Here is a 23,836-nt window from a genome sequence, read left to right as displayed (position 1 = left end):
AAACACTTTCCTTAATTCTAAAAAGACGTTTTTAAAAATTTGAATTAAATGAATTATTTTCCTTTTAAAAATTTTTGTGCGAAGTTGCGGATTCACAAAATTATCAATTCAATTTTTCAAATATTTTTTAATCTGTAGAGTGAAAGAATCACAAGAAATAGCAAAACATATAATGTGAGGCCACCAAGCTAAAGTTATTTTCCGAAATATTGCAAACTGAGCACATTCTCTTAATAAGCTATGCAAACAATTTTTAATGCTTTATGTTTTCGAAGTATTCCGGTTGTAATATGTTTTTTTTTTGGAAATTTTTGAATATACTCTGCGACTCTGCTTTTAAGTATGTCTTAAAAAACGATCCAGATTATAGTTTTGATTTTTTCTAAGTTTTAAGTAAAAATGTTTGCTTGTTTGTTTTAGTTTTTTCTTTTAGGGAAATCATATTATGATATGTTGTTTGAAGAAAAATAGTATACGTATTCCGAATTATACATTTTTTAAATATAAAAAAAATTTTCATTCTTGAATTATAATTGTTGTTCAATTATTTTTATAGCCGTACGAACGTATGTTCAAAGGATATACTAAATTTGCCTTGCTGTTTGTAACGCTAAGAAATGGTCTGAGATATAGGCTCAAGTATATATTTTAGATTAGCTTCGAATTCTGAGTCGATTTAGCTAAATTTAACAAATTTTCACAAATGATTTATTATAGTAAATTCCAGAACCCTATTTAAATTGGTTATGATCGTGGTACTGGTTCGGATACCTGGCATAAAACTTTCAAATTTATTTGGCTCTTTTTCAGAGAATATAAAAGCTGTGGTATTGAAATTTCACACAAACGAATATATACTTCAAAATTTTTTTGACTATACCTCAGGAACTATAAAAGCTGCGGATGAAATTTCGCACAAGCAAATATATTGGTAGAACCAATGTGTTTGATAAAGTCGTTGAAATTATGCGGCTCCTTTTGGTAGCCGCCATACAACTTGAGAAGTTATTTGGCTATGTCTCAGAAACTATAAAAGCTGGGGTATTAAAATGTTCCACAAACGAATATGTTAGTAGGGCCAATGTGTTTGCTAAAAGTCGTTAAAATTGCTCAGCTCCTTTTGGTAACTGCCATACAACTCTATAAGTTATTTGGCATTATATCAGAAATTATTGGAACTATAATATAGAAATCTCATGAGAACAAGTGTATTATTAGGGCTGTTATGAGTGATAGGGCTGTTATGTTTGGTCATATCTTAGAAAATATTGAAAAGCACTGAAACTTTTCAAAAGACACAAAAAGTACACAGTACAGAAATTTTGCATAAATTAATATGGTAATATGGCAACTTAAAGTCATAGTCTGTCCTATAATCAGCAATGGGATATTCATAACTCCCACACAGGATAACAAAATCGAACGGTCATCACAGAGGTGACACGGTTAACTCTACGTTTTCTTTTTTCAATCAAAATTTGAATTATATATATATGTACGTATTTTTGTTAGCAAGTAACCCCAACATTATATTTCATATAAGAAAATATGTACCTCATATTAAAAATTATTAATAGGCACATATGCCATTTTAGCGAATTTTCGCTATATCCAAGGAAATTTTGATTTTTTTAAATTAGAATAATGAAAAAACAACTAAAGTGACAGAAAACTTGATCAATAGAAAATCAAATTTGATTTGTAAACAGTAATTCAATTAATTGTCCAATTTTGTTTGGTTTCTTTCATGTTTGAAAATAGTTGACGTTTACTTTTCCATCTATTGAAAAATTTGAAAAATATAATGATCTTACAATATTTCACGAATTATTGTATGTATTTGTTATAATATAAAGAATTTAACAATATTTACAAAAAAAATCTTTATACATACAACCAAATAAAGACGGAAAAACTTAAGGTGGGGCTATTTCGGGACTACAAGTACCAGATTTTTCTGGGATCTTACACATAATATCTATCTAATGCTTTTTGTCACAAGTCTCTAGCACTTCTAGAAATACCCATACTTTTTCACACCTCAGAGCCAGCTATATAAACATACTAGTCGTATTGTGGGTGTTTGCATTGCAAGCATTGCAGCTGGGTTTGCTTCGTTTTAAGATTTTTATATTGCACCCTGCAAGGCTAGCAAAATTACTTATTCGCGGTTTTTTATTGGTTTGCAATGTCATAATTTTCTTGGACTCTACTCACCAATATTCTTTACTCACCTTTTTCAAGTATCCAGCCATTCTAGAAGTTCAAATAAAGTTAACCATTGAAGCAAATCAAATGACAAACATATGCTTGAAAAAACACCAATTTACTGTTTATCTTATATACATATCTTATTTTAAATACTATGCAATATTCCTCACCTCCTTACCCAATCTGCCGAGTGTCTCCTGGGAAGCTTACTTAGCAAGGGTGACGAGAGCGGAGATTAATTCGGGTTTCGTTGGTTAGGAAGCGCGCAGGCGGTAAATACAGAAGCGTCTGACCTAGAATAGGCGGCTCCCTGGTCTGCGTCTGATCCCTGAGGGACGGCAGTTTTTGAATCCTGGCAGGAGATATAAAATGCAAACATGAATCATTTGTGCAATAGAAGAAACAAAAGGATTTAGTACCCTAGGTGGTAATCCAACTACGTTGAAGAATCTACCCCCTTCGGAGGTCGGCTTTACAGATTCTGGGGAGAGCCATTTATTGCATTTGATTTATCCATTCAGGAGGAACGCGAAAACCCGGCGTTCACCACCTACTTCTGATGTACGGATTTTAGAAAAGAATAATATAATAGAAAGTGGACTACCGAACACTCAAGCTCCACAAACCGAGAAATAAATAAACATGAGTAAAGCTCAAGCCAAAAAAAAGTTGATCAGAATGCTGACATACATAAAAGAATTAGCCAACTAGATCACCTCTGTGTGGCTTTGAAAAACAAGGTTCTTCAACTGAGGACTGAGAATGAGAAGCTAAAGAAAGAGAAACATGGGGAAATTAAAAGCAATATGTCTAATGATAGTAGTCATACAGAAAAAGACGTTACACCACAAGCAAAGCAGGTGAGGTCAATCTTAGACGCTTACTCAACAGATGAGGAAGAACTCGCCATTTTTTGCCCCTGTTGCATCTTTGTTTTTAATAGGAGCGAGATGTTTGATAGGTTGCTTCATTTTCTTTGTTGCCCTCCACAGAGGAGTATTTGGTTTTCCCACACGCCGTCAAATTTTTCACACCTCTTTCTCGCCCGCCTGCTTCATCTTACTTTTGCTAGTATATGTGGAGGATATTTAATGCCCCCCTTCTAATAGCATTAATTTTGAAACTACTCCAAGCCAACGGTTTGAAACATTTCTGCCGTAATTTTAAATCTGGGGTGACAATATAATGCAGCCACTCTAAATTTTTGCTTAGTCGAAGTGATCTGAACCGCCGTTATTTGCATTCCCTCGGTTTGCATCTGGTGCGGATCGCAATGGACCACATTTTCTTTTATTATTATCGCCGTTCCGGCCTTCGCTATATTTCCAAAGTGGTTCGAGTTGTAAATTTTATAACCTGGAAACCGAATCCTGCTTCTTAAGGTCATATGTGTTTCAGTTACGAGACACACGTCTATATTCTGTGTATGTAGAAAAACTTCAAGCATGTCCTTTTTATTTGCAATACCATTGCAATTCCATGTTTCTTTTTTAAAATTACCTCGCACCATCATTTACCAGGTCTTTGGGTACTCGATTTTGTCCCTTCGCTCTCTAAAATGCTCAATCTCTGAGAGATTTTGTCCATCACATCTAGAATGTTCTGCATCATATTTTGCACTTTATACAAAACATTCACGTCACTGGCCCTTGCGTTATTGCTCCTGCCATCGTCATCAGTTTTCGTTTGGAGAACGTTCTTGTATGTTACATCTTTTGAGACTATTCTCGAGATGAATCGCCTCGGTGGCCGTTCAGAATTCTTCAAGTTGTTGTTGCTGTTCTTATTTCTACGTTTTTGCAGTTCCTTAGCTACAACGCATTCCCTATAGTTTGCTGGGTGGACCTCCAAGCAATTGGAACACTTTGCTGCAGTACTCTTTGGCTTACTACAATCTGATGTTAAGTCCCTGCATGCACGTTTAACACAATTTGGTTCTCTCTGGCAAAATTTTTCTGTATGGACCTTTGACACCTTTTACACTGCGGAATGGTCCTATCCTTTCGAAGTGCCTCTATTATAACTTTCATCCTCTTTATGTGATCGATTTCATAAATTTTTTTCATCTCCTCTTCTTTTGAGAATGTTAACATAAACAGCGGTAGAGGCACCATAATGTTTTTCCCATTTTCTTTCATTTTTTTAATTTTATTGGTTACATCTAAGATCTTGTAACCCCTAGAGCTTAGGCCTTCTTTTATATCTTACAACTGGGATGAAGATTTCTTACCATGGTCTTTTGTTGGTCTGGCCTGCTTGTTTTCATAGGTATGCCATTCTAGTCCAGATTCATTCATGGCCCTGTTAAGATTCCTGTAGTCTATTTCGGAATTTACAATAAGCTTAAATTGATTATTATTCATTTTAACCTTATAATTGATGTCCTTATTTTTTAATGTTGACTCTATTTGATTATAGTCAACCACATTACTTATGACTACTCGAGGCGGCCTAGAGTTTTTCGTGACATCGCCACGACTTTTAGAATCAGGAACATCTGCTTTCTCAGCGTTGATCGTCACCTGAACCACTTCTGGAGATGATTCCGCTTTTCTTTTTTTACGGGACCTCTTTTGCTTTAAAATCCAATCTGTTTTTCCGGCGAGTTCTTCCTTATCTGTTGAGTAGGCGTCCAAGATTGACTTCACCTGCTTTGCTTGTGGTTCAGCGTCTTTTTCTTTATGGCTACTATCATTTGACTTATTGTTTATGATTTGCACATGTTTCTCTTTCTTTAGCTTCTCATTCTCAGCCCTCAGTTGAAGAACCTCGTTTTTCAAAGTCACACAGAGCTGTTCTAGTTGGGTAATCCTTTTATGTGTGTCAGAATTGTGATCATCACTTTTTTTGGCTTGAGCTTTACTTATCCCATATATCCTTATTGGTCTGTGGAGCTTGAATGTTTGGTAGTCCACCTTCTATTATATTATTCTTTTCTAAAATCCGCACATCAGATGTAGGTGGTGAACGCCGGGTTTTCGCGTTCCTCCTGAGCGGATCAATCAAATGCAATAAATGGCTCTCCCCAGAATCCGTAGAGCCGATCTCTGAAGAGGGTAGATTATTTAACGTAGTTAGATTACCACCTGGGATACTAAATCCTTTGGTTTTCTAAATTGCACAAATGATTTATGTTTGCATTTTACGTCTCCTGCCAGGATTCAAAAACTGCCGTCCCTCAGGAATAAAACGTAGACCAGGGAGCCGCCTAATCTAAGTCAGACGCTTCTGGACTTAACGCCCGCGCGCTTCCTAACCAACGAAACCCGGATTAAGCGCCGAGTACTCGCTTTCACCCGCTCTCGTCACCCTTACTAAGTAAGTTGCCCAGGAGACAACGGCATATAACTATGTTACCTACCTTCTGGGAGTTGAGAGTCGGATTTGTTGGCAGAGCTGATGTTTTCAGAGAGCATTTCCTAGCATTTTCAGCTTCACATGTTAGGAAAATGTGAAACTAACTAGGACCCATGCCAACTTTTGTCCCCCGACGAGGAAATGAAAAAAATTTAATAAATCGATAACATAAACCGGATGAAAGTTAGATAGAGACACTTTGAAAGGATAGGACCATTCCGCAGTGTAAAAGGTGTCAAAGGTATGGGCATACACAAAAATTTTGCCAGAAATAACCAAATTTTGTTAAATATGCAGGCAGACACTTAACCGCAGATTGTAGTAAGCCAAGGAGTACTGCAGCAATGTGTTTTAATTGTGTGGAAGCCCACTCAGTAAACTACAGGGGATGCCTTGTAGTTAAGGAACTGCAAAAACCTAGGAGTAACAACAACAACAATTTGAAGAGGAATTGTCGCCGGCTACCGAGGCAATTCACTTCGAGAATAGTATCAAAAAATGTAACATACAAGGATATTCTCCAAGCGGAAGCCGATGACAGTAACGCGAGCAATAAAGCAAGGGCCAGTGGCGTGAATGTTTTGTGTAAAACGCAAATATGATGCAGAGCATGCTAGATATGATGGACAAAATCTCTCAGAGGTTGAGTATTTTGGGGAACGAGGGAAAAAAATCGAATACCAAAATCCTGGTAAATGATGGCGCCATTTCTTTTTCAATCTACTGCGAAGCCAATGTATTGGCCAACCGATGTCAATAAGTGTCCAGATTTAATAGATTTCTTTATAACAAAGCGGATTGCGAAAAAATTCATTGAGGTGCATCATAAATATGATCTGAACTCCAATTACTCGGTGCTTATTATTAAACTTAACAAAAATATTGTAATGAAAAGAACGAAACCTCTGCTGACAAATAGAACTACAGATTGGTCAAGTTTTCATTTAGAGATTGTACGACAAATGGATCTAAGGAAAAGAATAAGAACAACCCAGCAGATAGATGAGGAGGACGATAATTTTACTAAAATTATTCAAAATACGGCTTGGAGTAGTTCGAAAATTTATGCTATTAGAAGGGGGCATTAACTATCCTCCACATATACTAGCAAAAGTAAAGCAAAGAAGGGGGTGACAAAGAAGTGGCAGCAAACACATCGCGTGTTTATCCTGCTGATAAAACTAGATATAATCGTGAATTGCAACAACTAAAACGTTGTATTGGAAAATGAAAGGAGGATTCGGTTGCCAATTATGTTCAAAATTTGACGGCGTGTGAGAAAACCAATTGCTAACTGTCGAGGGCAACAAAAAAAATGAAGGAACCTATCAAACATCTCGCTCCTATTAAAAACAAAGATGAACGTGGGTAAAAACTGACAAATACAAGACAAATGCGTTTGCTGATTATTTGGCAGATATATTCTGTCCGCATGACAGCCAAGGCTTGCATGAAAATGAGGAATCTGCTTTTGTTGGGGTTAGGGTGACTATTTCAATTGTCTAGGAAAGAGATATTATGGAGGGAATCAGGACTCTTAAATCTAGAAAGGCTCCAGGCTTTGAGCTAATAACGGCCGATATTTTGAAAAAAATTACACAAAAGGGGTATAACGATGTTTACGCGCCTAATAAATGCGTGTTTAAGGCTTAATTGCATGCCTAATATTTGGAAAGTTGCAAAGGTAACTATGCCGTGCGAACTTGGCAAACCTATAGACGAGGCGACTTCTTATAGACCAATCTCATTGTTGCCGATAATTTCAAAACTGCTAGAGAAATTGTCATTGAGAAGGCTTCAGCCAATAATTGAAAGTAAAAAGTTAATCCCGAATAATCAATTTGGTTTTCAAAAAAATCACTCAACCTTAGATCAGATTCATCGAATAACTGACCTAATAGAAAATTCACTGGAAGAAAAATCAATATATTCTATCATATTTTTGGACGCAGCCCAGGCCTTTGGTAAGGTTTGGCATTATGGACTACGTAAAACGTATCATTTATTTCTTGGTTTGTGTTTCTAATTATAAAGAGTATAAAAGAAAAACGTGCTTTTGTTATACAAAAATTTTTTCAGAAAATCTTAAAATAGAGCTATTTCGGGGCTAAAAAGTTCCAATGTCAGATTTTTCTGGGACCCTGGAGGCAAAACTCTATCTAATGCCTTTCGTCACATGTCTCTAGCCCTTCTAGAAGTACCCGTACTTTTTGGCACCTGAGAAGTAGCTATATATATATAATGTAAGATAGAATGGTTTTTGAAGAGTTATACGAAATATGAATAAAATATAGAATTATGAAGGGAAATTCAAGGTACTGCGTAGCCTAGTGGGTAGCGTGGTAGTCTCATAACCACAAGGTTATTAGATCGATGCTTGCCTGGGATGTTGTAGTATTTTTCTTTTTTTGGATTATTTAAAACATTTTTTTTTATTTTGTTTAAATTTTTTGCTTTATTTTTTTTTAATATATAACAGATAAATATTATTATAAAAGTTTAAAGAAAATTTCCAAAAAAATATTGTTATAATAGTTAAGTACATAAATATGTATGTATTTTTTTTTTTAAAGCTTCCTAACTAATTTTTTTTAAGCTTTCTATATGATTTGAATAATATTCAAAACAGTGGTTTGGCATATAGAAAAACATGATTATTAAATCATGGTGGTAACATACAGAAATAAATTTTTCAAATAAAGAAAAGGTTTAGGCATAAATAAAACAATATTTTTATTCAAATATATGTATGTACATGAATGTATTAGAATTTAATATTTTAAAGTTTTTGTTCAAAAAATTAGAAATAAAATTTTAAACACAAACATACATAATTATGAATATATACCTATTTTTTTAAAACTGCGAGTGAACATACAGAAATAAATTTTTCAATAAGGAAAAGGTTTAGGCAAAAATAAAATTATAATTGTATTCAAATATATGTATGTACATATGAATGTAATTTTTCAAATAAAGAAAAGGTTTAGGCAAAAACAAAATAATAATTTTATTCAAATATATGTATATACATATGAATGTATTACATACGTACATACATATATTCTGTATGTATATTTTTTTAAAGCTTGCTGACAAAACATAATATTCAAAACAATAACAAATAAAGCATTAATATTCAGATACCACAAAACATCTGATGTCTCATAAAAGCTGACATTTATTTAAGTTTATTTCGATTTTTCGAACTTAAAATATGTGAGATCATTATATTTTCGAACATTATTTATTTCTCGTTCTCGGTTTGTGTTTCCAATAATAAAAAGTATTATTTATTTGTTAGTTTGCGTTTCTAGTAATATAAAGTATAAAAGAAAAACGTGCTCTTGTTATACAAAAATTTTTTCAGAAAATCACAAAATAGGGCTGTTTCGGGGCTAAAAAGTTTCAATGTCAGATTTTTCTGGGACCCTAGAGGAAAAACCCTATCTAATGCCTTTTTTCCCATGTCTCTAGCCCTTCTAGAAGTACCCGTACTTTTTGGCACCTGAGAAGTAGCTATATATATATAATGGTCTGAAAGGTTTGCGTAGCTGCCATATAACTGTAAAAGCTTAAACTAAATATTAATTCAAAAACAATACTTTATACTCAGATTCTCGTGGTACAGAGTATAATTCCGTCGATTTAGACCTGTTTTTTCCTTCTGAAAAACATTGGAACTTCAATTAAACAATTTTTGAAAGGGCTAGTAAAGAGATTGAATCAACATACGAGTATTATACTTGATTTTGTATTTTATGTACTTTCGGAATACTATGCATTCTAAATTTAGAAAAAATAGAATTTTTCTTATTTTTACTATTTTAGTTTTCTCTAACCCTAAGCTTTAATTTAAGTCATCAAACGTTAAAAAGTCTTTTTTGGTATAGAGAAAAAAACCATTTCAATTTGAAGGTTTGAAAGGCTTTTAGAAAAAGTATAAACTTCCAAGATTTGTGTCATTATTTTGTTATTATTTTTGGTCTTTATTGATTATGAAATTAAAACTTTTTATATATAAAAAAAATAATATAACCTAATAATTATGTATTAATTGGATTCGATGAAGTATAGAGTTTGTGTTGGCGGTTTAAAAAAATTGGATTGAAAAAATTGTGTGCTGCGAATATTTACCAAAGCTCCGAAGCTGTTGAAACTACAGTAAAGTTGTGTTCTCAAACTTGTGTGTAAATTGACCGTCTGATGGGGGTCAGATTTACCGTTTTCAAGTAATAGCTGTTAAACATAAAATTTGTACTTATACTTTTTGTGAAAGTGCGAGATATCACCTAACTTTTCACGGAAATCAGATGTCAGCATTTGCATTTTTACCATGGTCAAATTTACATTTTTATCCATATGCAGAGATGTAATTAACTGGTTTCCTTAAAATTTAATATTTGAATTGAGGGCTTTAAAAGAATGAATTAATCGTTTTTTTGGGAATATCAAGACGCGAAAACCAAACTCTAATTAGGAGCCAGTTTCGCACTTTTTGTGGTTATACACTTTCGAATGGAAGGTCTATAGTAAATTTATGCTGGCAAATTTACTTTTTTCTAGATATGTGAACGAAAACTTGGCTAAGACTTAGAAATTGAAAGAAGTCTTTAAAGGTCATTTTCATAATAAATTGCAACATCTGCGCTAAACAAGAAAATGCCTTGGTGTTAGTTAAGTACTTTATTGTGATTTGTATAAGACTTTTATTTAAGGGAATAGTCGAGAATGAAAAGTAAAAATTTTTTGGTTGATATTCTAAAAAATATTGTTAAAGTTCTTGTTATCGTAAACGCAAAAAATAACGTCTGCACTTACTCAAAGAAGTGATGACATTGGTTCCACTTTATAATCGGTGAGCAAATTTAAAAAGCTCATAGAACCTGCGTTTACCAGCGAGGTAAGAAGGGATGTTACTTTTATCTTATATTCTATTCTAATTCTAATTTAAATCATATATTATACCTATGTGTGTATGTAGAAAAAGATCTACATACACATAGGCATATAAAACATATTAGGTTTATGAATTTTACTAATACAACATCATAGTTGCGGAATTAATAAGAATGTGCTTATTACACTACTAATTTATCTTAATGGAAATTTCTTCATGCAACTGCAGAACAGATGGATGACGTAATCAAAGGAACGAGTTAAAGGCAGAAAAATTAATTAAAAAATTTTTCTCCTCAAACTGGACTTCAACCAGTGACCTACCGCTTTCTAGGCGGACGTTCTACCAACTGAGCTACAGAGGCATGAAGAAATTGCCGACGAAATGTTCTCTACATTGCTTATACTGTAATTCACATGATTACTAAGTATTTGTTTTGTTTACATTGATTGCTACATACAATCTACTATTGAAACACACAATAACAAGAACATATATATTTATAGGATTGTGCCTATTGCACTAATTAAATTATGAATTTTACTAATACAACATCATAGTTGTATTATCATAAATTTCCATTAAGTTAAATGAATTCATTCTATTTGATGATAAACAAGTTTTAAAAAAAAATTATTTTTCTTAATCTTTAAAAATCTTATTTAAAGAAATGTGGTTAAAAAAATTAATCAATGAGCTATGAAAATAAAAAAAATATATCAGATTTAATAAAAAACAATATGATTGGTCTTAAAGTAGATATAGCTACTCGAATGGAGAAAAAAATTTTGGGGATTAATATGGATTACATAAAAGATTCTGAAATATGCACTAACATATTGGGAATGTTACAGCTAAAAAGAAGACATACTGCACAATATTTAAAAGAAGAAATAATTATAAATTGTATTAATGGTTTTGGTATTGGCTTAACACAGGTATATTCTAACACAACTGTTAACAGTAGCAATGTGATAAAAACTTCAAAACTATTACAAGAATTACAAGAAGAAATGCATTGTGACGGATCAGATTCTACTGATAGCAATGATTACGAATCTGAAACAATTCAACTTTCAGCATATAACGTTTTACAGCCTATTGAAAAAAACGTGAACAAATGCAATAGACAGTAGGGCCAATGTGTCTCATAAAAGTTGTTGAAATTACTTGGCTCCTTCTGGTACCTGCCATACAACTTCAAAAGTTATTTGGCTATATCTCAGAAACTATAAAAGCTGTGGTATTGAAATATCACACAAGCAAATATATTAGTAGGGCTGATGTGCTTGATAAAATTCGTTAAAATTTCTTGGCTCTTTCTGGTAGTTGCCATACAACTTCAATAGTAGTTTGGCACACACAGTTTTTTGAAAAACACATTGTACTGAAATTTTGCATAAATTACGAGTAATATGGTAATACGGTAACTTAAAGTCCCATTGTCAGTAATACGGTAACATAGTCTGTCCCATTGTCAGTCATGGCATCTTTATTCGCACATAACTCTATTTCTATTTTTTTCTCGTTTTTTCTATTTTTTTGTTTTAATATTTCGATGTATAGCAGAAATTAAAAAAAATCTCAATTGATGGGTCTGCCAAAAATCTGAAAATCGTAAAATTTTTTATATTTAAAAATTGTACGCTAGATTGGATGTCTTTTAAATATATTTTTCAGGTCTTTCCTTCAGATCATATTCCTTTGAATCTCCGATAGGGAAAACGACAAAAATGATCCTTTTTATATTTTTTTTAGCAATATTTTTTATTAATTTAACTGCGAAGTGTTATGCTGCAAAAACATAATGCAATAGGCCTTTTCATAAACGCAGTCAGTATATTGCGACATATAGCGAGAGTTGCGTTATATTTGCGTTTATAAACAAATTTGCCAATCAAGTTTGTTCATAAACATTGCTAACTTATCACAAAAATATTTAAATTATCATGGCTAAAATTATTAGATTTAAATTATCAGCTGTACGTTTCTTATTTACTAATTTTTGCAGTTTTTTTTAGAATTCGTCTGTGAATTGTTGTACTTAAAAATAACAACATTTCTTTTTGTCTCAGTTTTCTTTTTTTGTTTTTCCTAATTTTTATTTTTCCTGAAATAGAATTTTCAACTATTTGGCCCAAAATAAATAAATTTGTTTTGTCAACGATATTTTTTGTTCATGAACACTATAATGGCAAATGTCTTTATACAACTTAAAAAAACGTATGTTCGAAGGTTATACTAAATTTACCGTTTGTAACGCTAAGAAATAACGGTCTGAGATATATACTCAAGTGTATGTTTTTGATCAGCGTCGAATTCTGAGTTGATTCAGCTTTGTCTGTCCGTCCGTCCGTCCGTCCCAACGATAACTCAAAAACTAATTGAGCTAAGTTCACCAAATTTTCAAAAATGATTTATTGTAGTAAGTGCCAGAACCCTATTTAAATTGGACATGGTCGGGGTACCGGTTCGGGTAGCTGCCATACAACTTCAAAATTTATTTGGCTATATCTCAGAAACTATAAAAGTTGTGGTATTGAAATTTCACACAAACGAATATATTAGAAGGGCCAATGTGTCTCATAAAAGACCTTGGAATTACTTGGCTCCTTCTGGTACCTGCCATACAACTTCAAAAGTTATTTGACTGTATTTCAGAAACTACTAAAGCTATGATATTGAAATTTCACACAAACGAATATATTAGTAGGGCCAATGTGTCTCATAAAAGCCGTTGAAATTACTTGGCTCCTTCTGGTACCTGCCATACAACTTCAAAAGTTATTTGGCTATATCTCCGAAACTATAAAAGCTGTGATATTGTAATTTCACCCAAGTGAATATATTAGTAGGGCCGATGTGCTTGATAAAATTCACTAAAATTTCTTGGCTCTCTCTGGTAGCTGCCATACAACTTCAATAGTAGTTTGGCACAACCAGTATTTTGAAAAACACATAGTACTGAAATTTTGCATAAATTAATATGGTAATACGGCAACTTAAAGTCATAGTCTGATCCATAGTTAGTTATGGCACATTCGTTATTCGCAAATAGGATAACAAATTCGTACGAGTATCACAGAGTTGACAAGGTCAACTCTATTTTTTTTCTTGTTGAAAATAAATCTGCAAAAATAATTATTAATTTTACTATTTATACCCGTACAAACGTATGTTCGAAGGGTATACTAAATTTGCCTTACCGTTTGTAACGCTAAGAAATAACGATCTTAGATATAGACTCAAGTGTATGTTTTTGATCAGCGTCAAATCCTGAGTTGATTTAGCTTTGTCTGTCCGTCCGTCCGTCCGTCCCAATCATAACTCAAAAACTAATTGAGCTAAGTTCACCAAATTTTCAAAAATGATTTATTGTAGCAAGTGCCAGAACCCTATTTAAATTGGACATGATCGGGGTACCGGTTCGTGTAGGTTGACAAGGTCAACTCTATTTTTTTTCTCGTCAGTATTATATTTAAATTGTTTAATTTTTGGTTTTTTATAAGGGTTCATAAAAATTTTTTTTTTTTTTAAATTGTTGAAATTTTGATTTATTTAATTTTGAATTACGGTTTGAGTTAGTTTAAAAAGAAATTTTTTTTTTGTGTTTGGATTTGTTGCCGTTGAATACCTGAGAAGGTAAACAGTATATTCATAAGTTATAAGTTATATTTTTATTTTGTTTTCCCGTAGATCAGAGAAAACTTTTGTTTGATTATAAGAAAAAGTATTTTTTTTTTTTGTGAATCGAAAAAAAAGTTTTATATTTTTTATTTTTATATTTTTACTTTAACTTTTTATACTGGACGGAAATCCTACCGACTGCGCCAGTTTTATGTTTTTTTCTTTTTAATTATAAAAAAAACTCACTTTATTTAATTTAATTTTTTATTAACCAGTTTTATGTTTATATATATTTTTTAATTATTATAAAAAACTCACTTTATTTTATTTAATTTAATTTTTATTAACCGATTACATGTTATTGCGATTAAAATCTAACTTGAACTGCCACGATAAAAGATTGATATCGCATAAGCTTGCAATATGATACTTTAAATAATTAAAATTTGCAATCAGCAAAACGTGTCTTGAACTTGGATAAGAAATATGAATTTTGTTCTTATTATTTAATGCAATATTATATGTAGTTTAGATATTTTATTATACTTAAGGTATTTTTATGGGAACGGAAGTTTGAAAATTTAATGGTTTAGGTGATATTACCGACGAATATATAACTTGCACGGATTGGTCAACTTTTGGGATATATCAGGCCTCGAGAACTGCACTTTTTAGTGGGGCTGTTTTACATTTTTGACCATTTTGAAAAAACTATTCAACCGATTTACTTGAAATTTCATATATAATCTTCATTCAACCGTCCGCGAAACCTTCTAACTTTTGTTTAATACTTTATAATAAACCTTCTAACTTTTGTTTTGTTTAATATTTAAATTCCTGGTGTTAAAAAAATGAACATAAAAATTTTTTGGAAAGATCAGGGCTCGGAAACTGATCTGTAGGACGATTTTACATTCTTTACCATATATCTACAGGACGAATGGATGGAATTTTCTGAAATTTGATATTTGAGTTCTGGTTGTTATCAAAACTAACTGGCGAGCATTTCAGGGAAGTCAGGTAGCACAAAGCGAAACTCTACCAAGAGCCAAATTTACATTTTTCTATGTACATATGTCAACTTACTAGCTTACTAAAGCCCTCAAAATTGGAAAGAAGCATTTAATGGGCATTTTTATAATATTCTGTAACACTTTCACTTAACTAGACAACACACATTGCGGTCGGTTACGTGCTGACACGAAGGTATGTTATTAAAGCTTAGAGGATTGGTACCTTTCCGATTCGTGAAGTTATTTGAATAGCATTTTAAATGTATCCTTAAATAAGGGTCAATGCAGTATTCTAAGTCCTATATTATAGCAACTTTATACAAATTATTTGCTATAACTGTAGAATGTAAATGTGATTCCATTTGCCCACGATACAGCAATATTGACAATTGGGTTTATGTTGAACAATCGAAAACAAATCATGTCAACCTAAAATTATTACATGTCGGATCAGTATAGATTTACAGATTAAAAATCTATTTTGAATAGCACAAACTGGGGTTTTGAATAAAAATAATGATCTATTAATTTTCTGTTACGATTATGGTAACATAATAGCAGAATTAAAAGGTCTAAAAAACATAACAGAAAGTTCCGTTGTTGTTAAAATAGAAAAGTATATAATATTGAACACATGATCATGTAAAAAAAGTTATAAATAAGGCCGACACTTATTATTCATGTATTTACCAATTACATACATACTATAGTATTGCGAATTAAGGTAAAAAGAATATTGCAGATTACGGAATACTTAATACAAGGTAAATCAACGAAAAAAGTTACGATACTCGTATACATTGATTATAATAGTAATATTAACTAAAACTAAAGCTGTTTTTTATCGTTGTAAATTTAAGATCGTACAAACTTTATTAACGTCTTTTAAATTTTATTTTTAGCACTTTTACAAAAAATTTTTGAAAAAAAGTGTTTATTAGTTTCACTCTGTCCGTCCGTCCGTACGTGGACACTTTTTTTGTTTACAAAACTTCTACACGATTGGATATAGAAAGCTGAAATTAAATATGTACATAGATCCCCAAAACCCTAAAAATGGGCTTTTTTAACTATTTGTTGCAAAGCACCATAAGCATTTCTGAAATTTTGTAAACGTAGAAAGGCAGTAGCTTGCTTCCCCTAGCGCGATATACTATAGTTAAACTTTAGAAAAACAAAATGACCGTTCAAATTTACCGTGATCTAAAGTTCAGGGGCTTTAAGGCACTAATAAATGCTTCATTTCGTTAGAAGAAAATTTTTTTCCATCTCCACCCCCTCTCAAGTTATCGCCTCTTGAAATTTGTAAAATTTGAATTTTTGACGCCTTATATTTCCGAAACCGCAAGCATTTTCAACTTTCTATAAACGAAAAAAGCTAACGGTAAATTCCATGGCATTAAAAAATATAATTATTTTTCTTAACTCACACAATTAACCCTTAAAATGGAGCATTATGTTAACCCCACTTTATATTAATTTTTGCTTTATTTCAAAGACTGCATAAATCGTTCATCCTAAATATATGCAATCCTATAAATAGTTTCGTTTATGAATGAAAATAATTTTAATAGTATGGTGGATATACATAGACTGTATTTAAAAGCAATATTTTCACTTATTGAAGGGAAAAGTGCTACAATACAAACCATTGGTTTGATCCAACTTTATTATACCCTGCACTTCGTGAAGGGTATATTAACTTTGGTATGGAGTTTGTAACTACTTAAAGGAGTCATCTGCGGTATGGACATATATATCTATTCTTGCTCAGCGTAAAATTCTGAGTCGATTTAGACATGTCCGTCTGTCGTTCCGTCCGTCCGTCCGTCCGATCGCCCGATAACTCAAAAACGAATAATGCAATCGGCACCAAACTTTCACAAGTTTTTTCTTTTGTGCCAAGGACGAGCTCTATTGTTATTGGACGAATTCGGACAACGGGTTCGGGTAGCTGCCATACAACTCAAAGAGTTTATTTTAATTATTTCAAAAACTAATAAAGCTATAAATATAAAATTTTGTATACATGTGTCCAATTATATTCTACACATACTCTAAAAATTATAATGGGTTAGCTGCACCGGTTCGGGTGGGTGCCATACAACTCCAACAGCAAATTTTTTATATTAGGAAAAATAATAAAGTCAGATTCATGAAACTTGGCAGTCATGTGTCCAATTATAGGTCAAATATATTTCTGAAGTTTTAGAGGAATTGCTTGACAGGTTCGGGTACCTGCCATACAACTCCAGAAGCTAATTTTAAATATTTGGAAAAATAATATAGTAGATACATGAAACTTGACAGTTGTGTGTCGAGTTATAGGTCATATATATTTCTGAACTTTCGATGGAATTGATTAACAGGTTCAGGTACTTGCCATACAACTCCAACAGCAAATTTTTTATATTAGGAAAAATAATAAAGTCAGAATCATGAAACTTGGCAGTCATGTGTCCAATTATAGGTCAAATATATTTCTGAAGTTTTAGAGGAATTGCTTGACAGGTTCGGGTACCTGCCATACAACTCCAGAAGCTAATTTTAAATATTTGGAAAAATAATAAAGTCAGATACATGAAACTTGACAGTTGTGTGTCGAGTTATAGGCCAGATATATTTCTGAAGTTTTGGTGGAATTTCTAGACAGGTTCGAGTAGCTCCCATACAAGTTTAGAAGCAGACATATCCGTGAAATTTCTATAGAATGGTTTCACAGGTTTGAGTAATTGCTATACAACAACGAAAGGTGCAGGGTATAAATCAATCGGTTTATACCGACTGAAACGTTTTTACTGCCAAGTTTCATGAATCTAACTTTTTTATTTTTTCAAATATTTAAAGTGCGCTTTTGGACTTGTATGGGAGCTACTCGAACCTGTCAAGCAATTCCAACAAAGCTTCAGAAATATCTTTGACCTATAATTGGACACACAACTGCCAAGTTTCATGAATCTGACTTTATTATTTTTTCAAATATTTAAAATAAGGTTTTGGACTTGTATGGGAGCCACTCGAACCTGTCAAGCAATTCCACCAACACTTCAGAAATATCTTTGACCCATAATTGGACACACAACTGCCAAGTTTCATGAATCTGTCTTTATTATTTTTCCAAATATTTAAAATTAGCTTTTGGAGTTGTATGGCAGGTACTCGAACCTGCCAAGCGATTCCACTAAAACTTCGCAAATATATCTTATCTATAATTGGACACACAACTTCCAAGTTTCATGAATCTAACTTTATTATTTTTTCAAATATTTAAAATAAGCTTTTGGACTTGTATGGGAGCTACTCGAACCTGTCAAGCAATTCCACCAAAGCTTCAGAAATATCTTTGACCTATAATTGGACACACAAGTGCCAAGTTTCATGAATCTGACTTTATTATTTTTTCAAATATTTAAAATAAGGTTTTGGACTTGTATGGGAGCCACTCGAACCTGTCAAGCAATTCCACCAAAACTTCAGAAATATCTTTGACCCATAATTGGACACACGACTGCCAAGTTTCATGAATCTGACTTTATTATTTTGCCGAATATAAAAAATTTGCTTTTGGAGTTGTATGGCAGCCACCCGAACCGGTGCAGCTATCTCATTAAAATTTCCCTGCACTTCGTGAAGGGTATATTAACTTTGGTATGGAGTTTGTAACTACTTGAAGGAGTCATCTGCGGTATGGACATATATATATATTCTTGCTCAGCGTAAAATTCTGCGTCGATTTAGACATGTCCGTCCGTCCGTCCGTCCGTCCGATCGCACGATAACTCAAAAACGAGTAATGCTATCGACACCAAACTTTCACAAGTTTTTTCTTTGGTGCCAAGGACGAACCCTATTATTACTGGACTAATTCGGACAACGGGTTCGGGTAGCTGCCATACAACTCAAAGAGTTTATTTTAAATATCTCGAAAATTAATAAAGCTATAAATATAAAATTTTGTATACATGTGTCCAATTATATTTTACACATGCTCTAAAAATTATAATGGGATAGCTACATCGGTTCGGGTGGCTGCCATACAACTCCAACAGCAAATTTTTTATATTCGGCAAAATAATAAAGTCAGATTCATGAAACTTGGCAGTCATGTGTCCAATTATAGGTCAAATATATTTCTGAAGTTTTAGAAGAATTGCTTGACAGGTTCGGGTACCTGCCATACAACTCCAGAAGTTAATTTTAAATATTTGGAAAAATAATAAAGTCAGATTCAGAAAACTTGGCAGTTGTGTGTCCGATTGTAGATCAGATAATATTTCTGAAGTTTTGGTGGAATTGCTTAACAGGTTCGAGTAGCTCCCATACAAGTCTAAAAGCTTATTTTAAATATTTGGAAAAATAATAAAGTCAGATTCATGAGCTTTGGCAGTCGTGTGTCCAATTATAGGTCAGACATATTTCTGAAGTTTTGATGGAATTGCTTGACAGGTTCAAGTACTTGCCATACAACTCCAAAAGCTAATTTTAAATATTTGGAAAAATAATAAAGACAGATTCATGAAACTTGGCAGTTGTGTGTCGAGTTATAGGCCAGATATATTTCTGAAGTTTTGGTTGGATTGCTCTACAGCTACGAGTAGTTTCCATACAAGTCCAAAAGTTTAAATATTTGGAAAAATAAAGTCAGATTCATGAAACTTAGCAGTTGTGTGTCCAGTTATAAATCAGACATATCCGTGAAATTTCTATAGAATGGTTTCACAGGTTTGAGTTTGTAATTGCTATACAACAACGAAAGGTGCAGGGTATAATTCAATCGGTTTATACCGACTGAAACGTTTTTACTTGTTTTTATATTAAATTGTTTTTTAATATAATGACGAGAAATAAAATACATATTTTTATTTTTCATTAGTTTAATAATCCACTTTAATATGATTATTCTTATTCTATTTTCTTATAAGATATATTATATAATAAATTACAATATAAAATGAAAAATAACTATAAAATAATATAAGGTATTATCTATGTATAAATTATATGTTACATTTAAGATTTCATTTCATTGCATATTACTGAAATATTGACAAAACGTGGAATTAAAAAGAGAAATTTATGTAAGACTGTATAGCTTACAGATTAAAATTGATGAAAATTTATTAAATTATTGAATTTTGTTGAAAAATGTAATATTTTTTTTTTAAAGTAATATACAAATAATAATTTCAAATAACAAATAATATACAAATAATAATTACAGAAACTGCACAATTTGTTTACATTTGTACATTTTGTCTGAAAAAAATTGTGTTAAGTAACAAAAAGGTTCTCGGGACGGCAAATTGTCCGGTTTTTCTGAAAAAATGAAAAGTGAGAATGTTTGAAATCCGAAAGAAAAAAAATCTGATGGATTGCATAAAATTATGAAAATTTCCATTAAATATTTATTTCAAATTCTAAGAAAGATAAAAGTTGTCTTTAATTAATGTACCTAGAAAAATGTAAATTTATTTCTGTTCCAAAGTTTCTCAGTTAATTTTGTTAATAACCTGCACTTAAATATTAAATTTTTAAAAGAGCCTTCAAGAAGAAATTTGACAACTCTATGTTATCTGAAACCATATACATATATTAACGACACGTTAACCTGTTAAGAGATACTAGGATTTGTATGTTAGCAATTATTTTCAAATTAAAAAAAAAAAACACCTCTACATATGAGAAAAATTAAGCACATACAAGTTAAAAAATATTCCATCGTGTATCATTACAAATCTGTGTGTGTGTTCCATGTATTAAATTTTTTGCACATATGAATTTTTTGTATATCACTGACCTCAATAACAAAAAATACCATGTTATGACAAATTCTGAAAAAAGCCAACATTTGATTTCTTTCTCGTTTCGTTTGAAAAGTCTTTATCTATTTGGCAAAGAAAGACTTTTAATTACAGTTAAATATATTGTATTTACAACACAGACATCTTTTTTCTCAAGACTCCGTAGTACACCATTTACTAATCCATACATACGGCGAGTTCAAAGTTGTTCATCATATTTTTTGTCATGAAAAGTATTCTTACATTAGGTGTTTTCGAATAAGTTGGAAATGATCAGGGTGATTTTGGATGTTTGAAAAATAAAAAACGATTAAATACAAAGAATATGCAGAAATTATTTTATTTCGTTTAAACATTAACAAAATTAAATTTCTAGTTCTTAAAAACTAGTTACAGGTAACAAATTACATTATAATAAATTACAGGTAACAAAATATTTTTCAGTTAAAACTAAAATAGTAAATACCTAACAAAATATTTTTTGAAAAAATTATTTTACATAACATATTTACATAAAAAAATAAAATTTTAAATCCATTTTTCTTAAAACTAGTAATATTTGAAAAGAAAAGCAATTAATTTTATGACATAAATGTACCTATGTATTCAACTAAATTCACAAATTTTCTATTATATATTATAATTTTCTCTTATTAGAAATTAAATTACCTATTTATTTAAATTGTTCAAACCTTAACATTAGAAGGTAATTGATTAAATTATATTTGCCACAGGCAACAAAATAAAATTTAAAGCTCTTACAAATTAAAAATACTTCGGTGTGTCGAATTCCTTTCTTCTAATGCTTGTATACATTTATCTCTGATGACCTCGTTCTTTGGCAAAGTCAATGTAAATATGTATTTCTGTTCTACTTTTTGTCGTAGACTACTGTTTCTGCATCCTTCGACGCAACACCCTCGGGGCATTTATATGACGCAACACCTATTTATTTGAACGTAATCAAATATATTATTATATTTTATTTAAATATGATTACAATATAAACATTAAAAAGTACACCGAATCTAATATTAAGTCATTTTTTCTTTTTAAATAAACTTTAGTACTATTTTTTCACATTCACCTTTGTTTTATACTAAATATTATGAACAAAAGACAAAATTTAATTAATATAAATTTTAAATCTTCATTTTATTCAATAACACAAAAAATTAATATAATTATTTACTAAATTAAAATTAAAATTAAATTTTTAACAAGAAATAAATTTATTTTGCTGCTCATAAATCATAAATACGAAATTTATATGTGTATTAAAGAAATAAATAACCTATTTTCTGAACAACTTTGGATACACACATACGCAAAAATATTAACACGTGTTGTACATTATAGGAGTTTATGTTTTACAATATTCATGGGTTATTATGGTTTGCGAAGTGATAAGTATTTTCATTAAAAAAATTTTCCGAACTGCTTCATTCGGGTCAACTTCGATATAATTCGCACGTTTTTCCTTAATTTATTTTCTATTGAAATTATTTTTTAGTTCAAAAAAAAATATTGAAGAAGTAGGTCCTTTTGGTTTTCTTCATATTTTTACACCCTGCACTTCGTGAAGGGTATATTAACTTTGGTATGGAGTTTGTAACTACTTAAAGGAGTCATCTGCGGTATGGACATATATATCTATTCTTGCTCAGCGTAAAATTCTGCGTCGATTTAGACATGTCCGTCCGTCCGTCCGCCCGTCCGTCCGTCCGATCACACGATAACTCAAAAACGAATTATGCAATCGACACCAAACCTTCACAAGTTTTTTCTTTTGTGCCAAGGACGAACTCTATTGTTATTGGACTAAGTCGGACAACGGGTTCGGGTAGCTGCCATACAGCTCCAAGAGTTTATTTTAAATACATATTTCAAAAACTAATAAAGCTATAAATATAAAATTTTGTATACGTGTGTCCAATTATATTCTACACATGCTCTAAAAATTATAATGGAATAGCTGCACCGGTTCGGGTGGCTGCCATACAACTCCAACAGCAAATTTTTTATATTCGGAAAAATAAAGTCAGATTCATGAAACTTGGCAGTCATGTGTCCAATTATAGGCCAGATATATTTCTGAAGTTTTGGTTGAATTGCTTGACAGGTTCGAGTAGCTCCCATACAAGTCTAAAAGCTTATTTTAAATATTTGGAAAAATAATAAAGTCAGATTCATGAGCTTTGGCAGTCGTGTGTCCAATTATAGGTCAGATATATTTCTGAAGTTTTGGTGGAATTGCTTGACAGGTTCGAGTAGCTCCCATACAAGTCTTAAAGCTTATTCTTAAAATTTGTAAAAATAATAAAGTCAGATTTATGAAACTTGGCAGTTGTGTGTCCAATTATAGATCAGATATATTTGTGAAGTTTTAGTGGAATTGCTTGCGAGGTTCGGGTACCTGCCATACAACTCCAGAAGCTAATTTTAATATTTGTAAAAATAATAAAGTCAGATTCATGAAACTTGGCAGTTGTATGTCGAGTTATAGGTCACATATATTTCTGAAGTTTTGGTGGAATTGCTTAACAGGTTCGAGTAGATCTCATACAAGTCTAAAAGCTTATTCTTAATATTTGGAAAAATAATAAAGTCAGATTCATGAAACTTGGCAGTTGTGTGTCGAGTTATAGGTCACATATATTTCTGAAGTTTTGGTGGAATTGCTTAACAGGTTCGAGTAGATCTCATACAAGTCTAAAAGCTTATTCTTAATATTTGGAAAAATAATAAAGTCAGATTCATGAAACTTGGCAGTTGTGTGTCGAGTTATAGGTCAGATATATTTCTGAAGTTTTGGTGGAATTGCTTGACAGGTTCGAGTAGCTCCCATACAAGTCTAAAAGCTTATTCTTAATATTTGTAAAAATAATAAAGTCAGATTTATGAAACTTGGAAGTTGTGTGTCCAAT

The 23,836-nt window shown here is 31.7% G+C and overlaps 1 protein-coding gene across 3 annotated transcripts in view; it reads right to left on the bottom strand.

The window, feature by feature from the left end:
* Positions 1 to 20,117: 20,117 nt before the first annotated feature.
* Positions 20,118 to 23,836, bottom strand: part of LOC129616629 (pyruvate dehydrogenase (acetyl-transferring) kinase, mitochondrial) — a 69,778-nt gene continuing 66,059 nt past the window's right edge. For 2 of the 3 annotated variants that reach the window (XM_055532251.1, XM_055532252.1), the window contains one exon: positions 21,516 to 21,854. In XM_055532251.1, coding sequence (XP_055388226.1) covers positions 21,798 to 21,854 — 57 coding nt within the window. In that variant the 3' untranslated portion in view covers positions 21,516 to 21,797. Of the gene's footprint in view, positions 20,425 to 21,515; positions 21,855 to 23,836 lie in introns of those variants that run through there. The other variant, XM_055532253.1, reaches the window with a different exon arrangement.

The sequence above is a fragment of the Condylostylus longicornis genome, unplaced genomic scaffold (assembly GCF_029603195.1).
Source record: "Condylostylus longicornis isolate FDR11 unplaced genomic scaffold, ASM2960319v2 ptg000254l, whole genome shotgun sequence".
NCBI lineage: Eukaryota > Metazoa > Arthropoda > Insecta > Diptera > Dolichopodidae > Condylostylus > Condylostylus longicornis.
The sequence above is the reverse complement of the archived record's forward strand: the minus strand, read 5'-3'. Positions and strand labels throughout refer to the sequence as shown.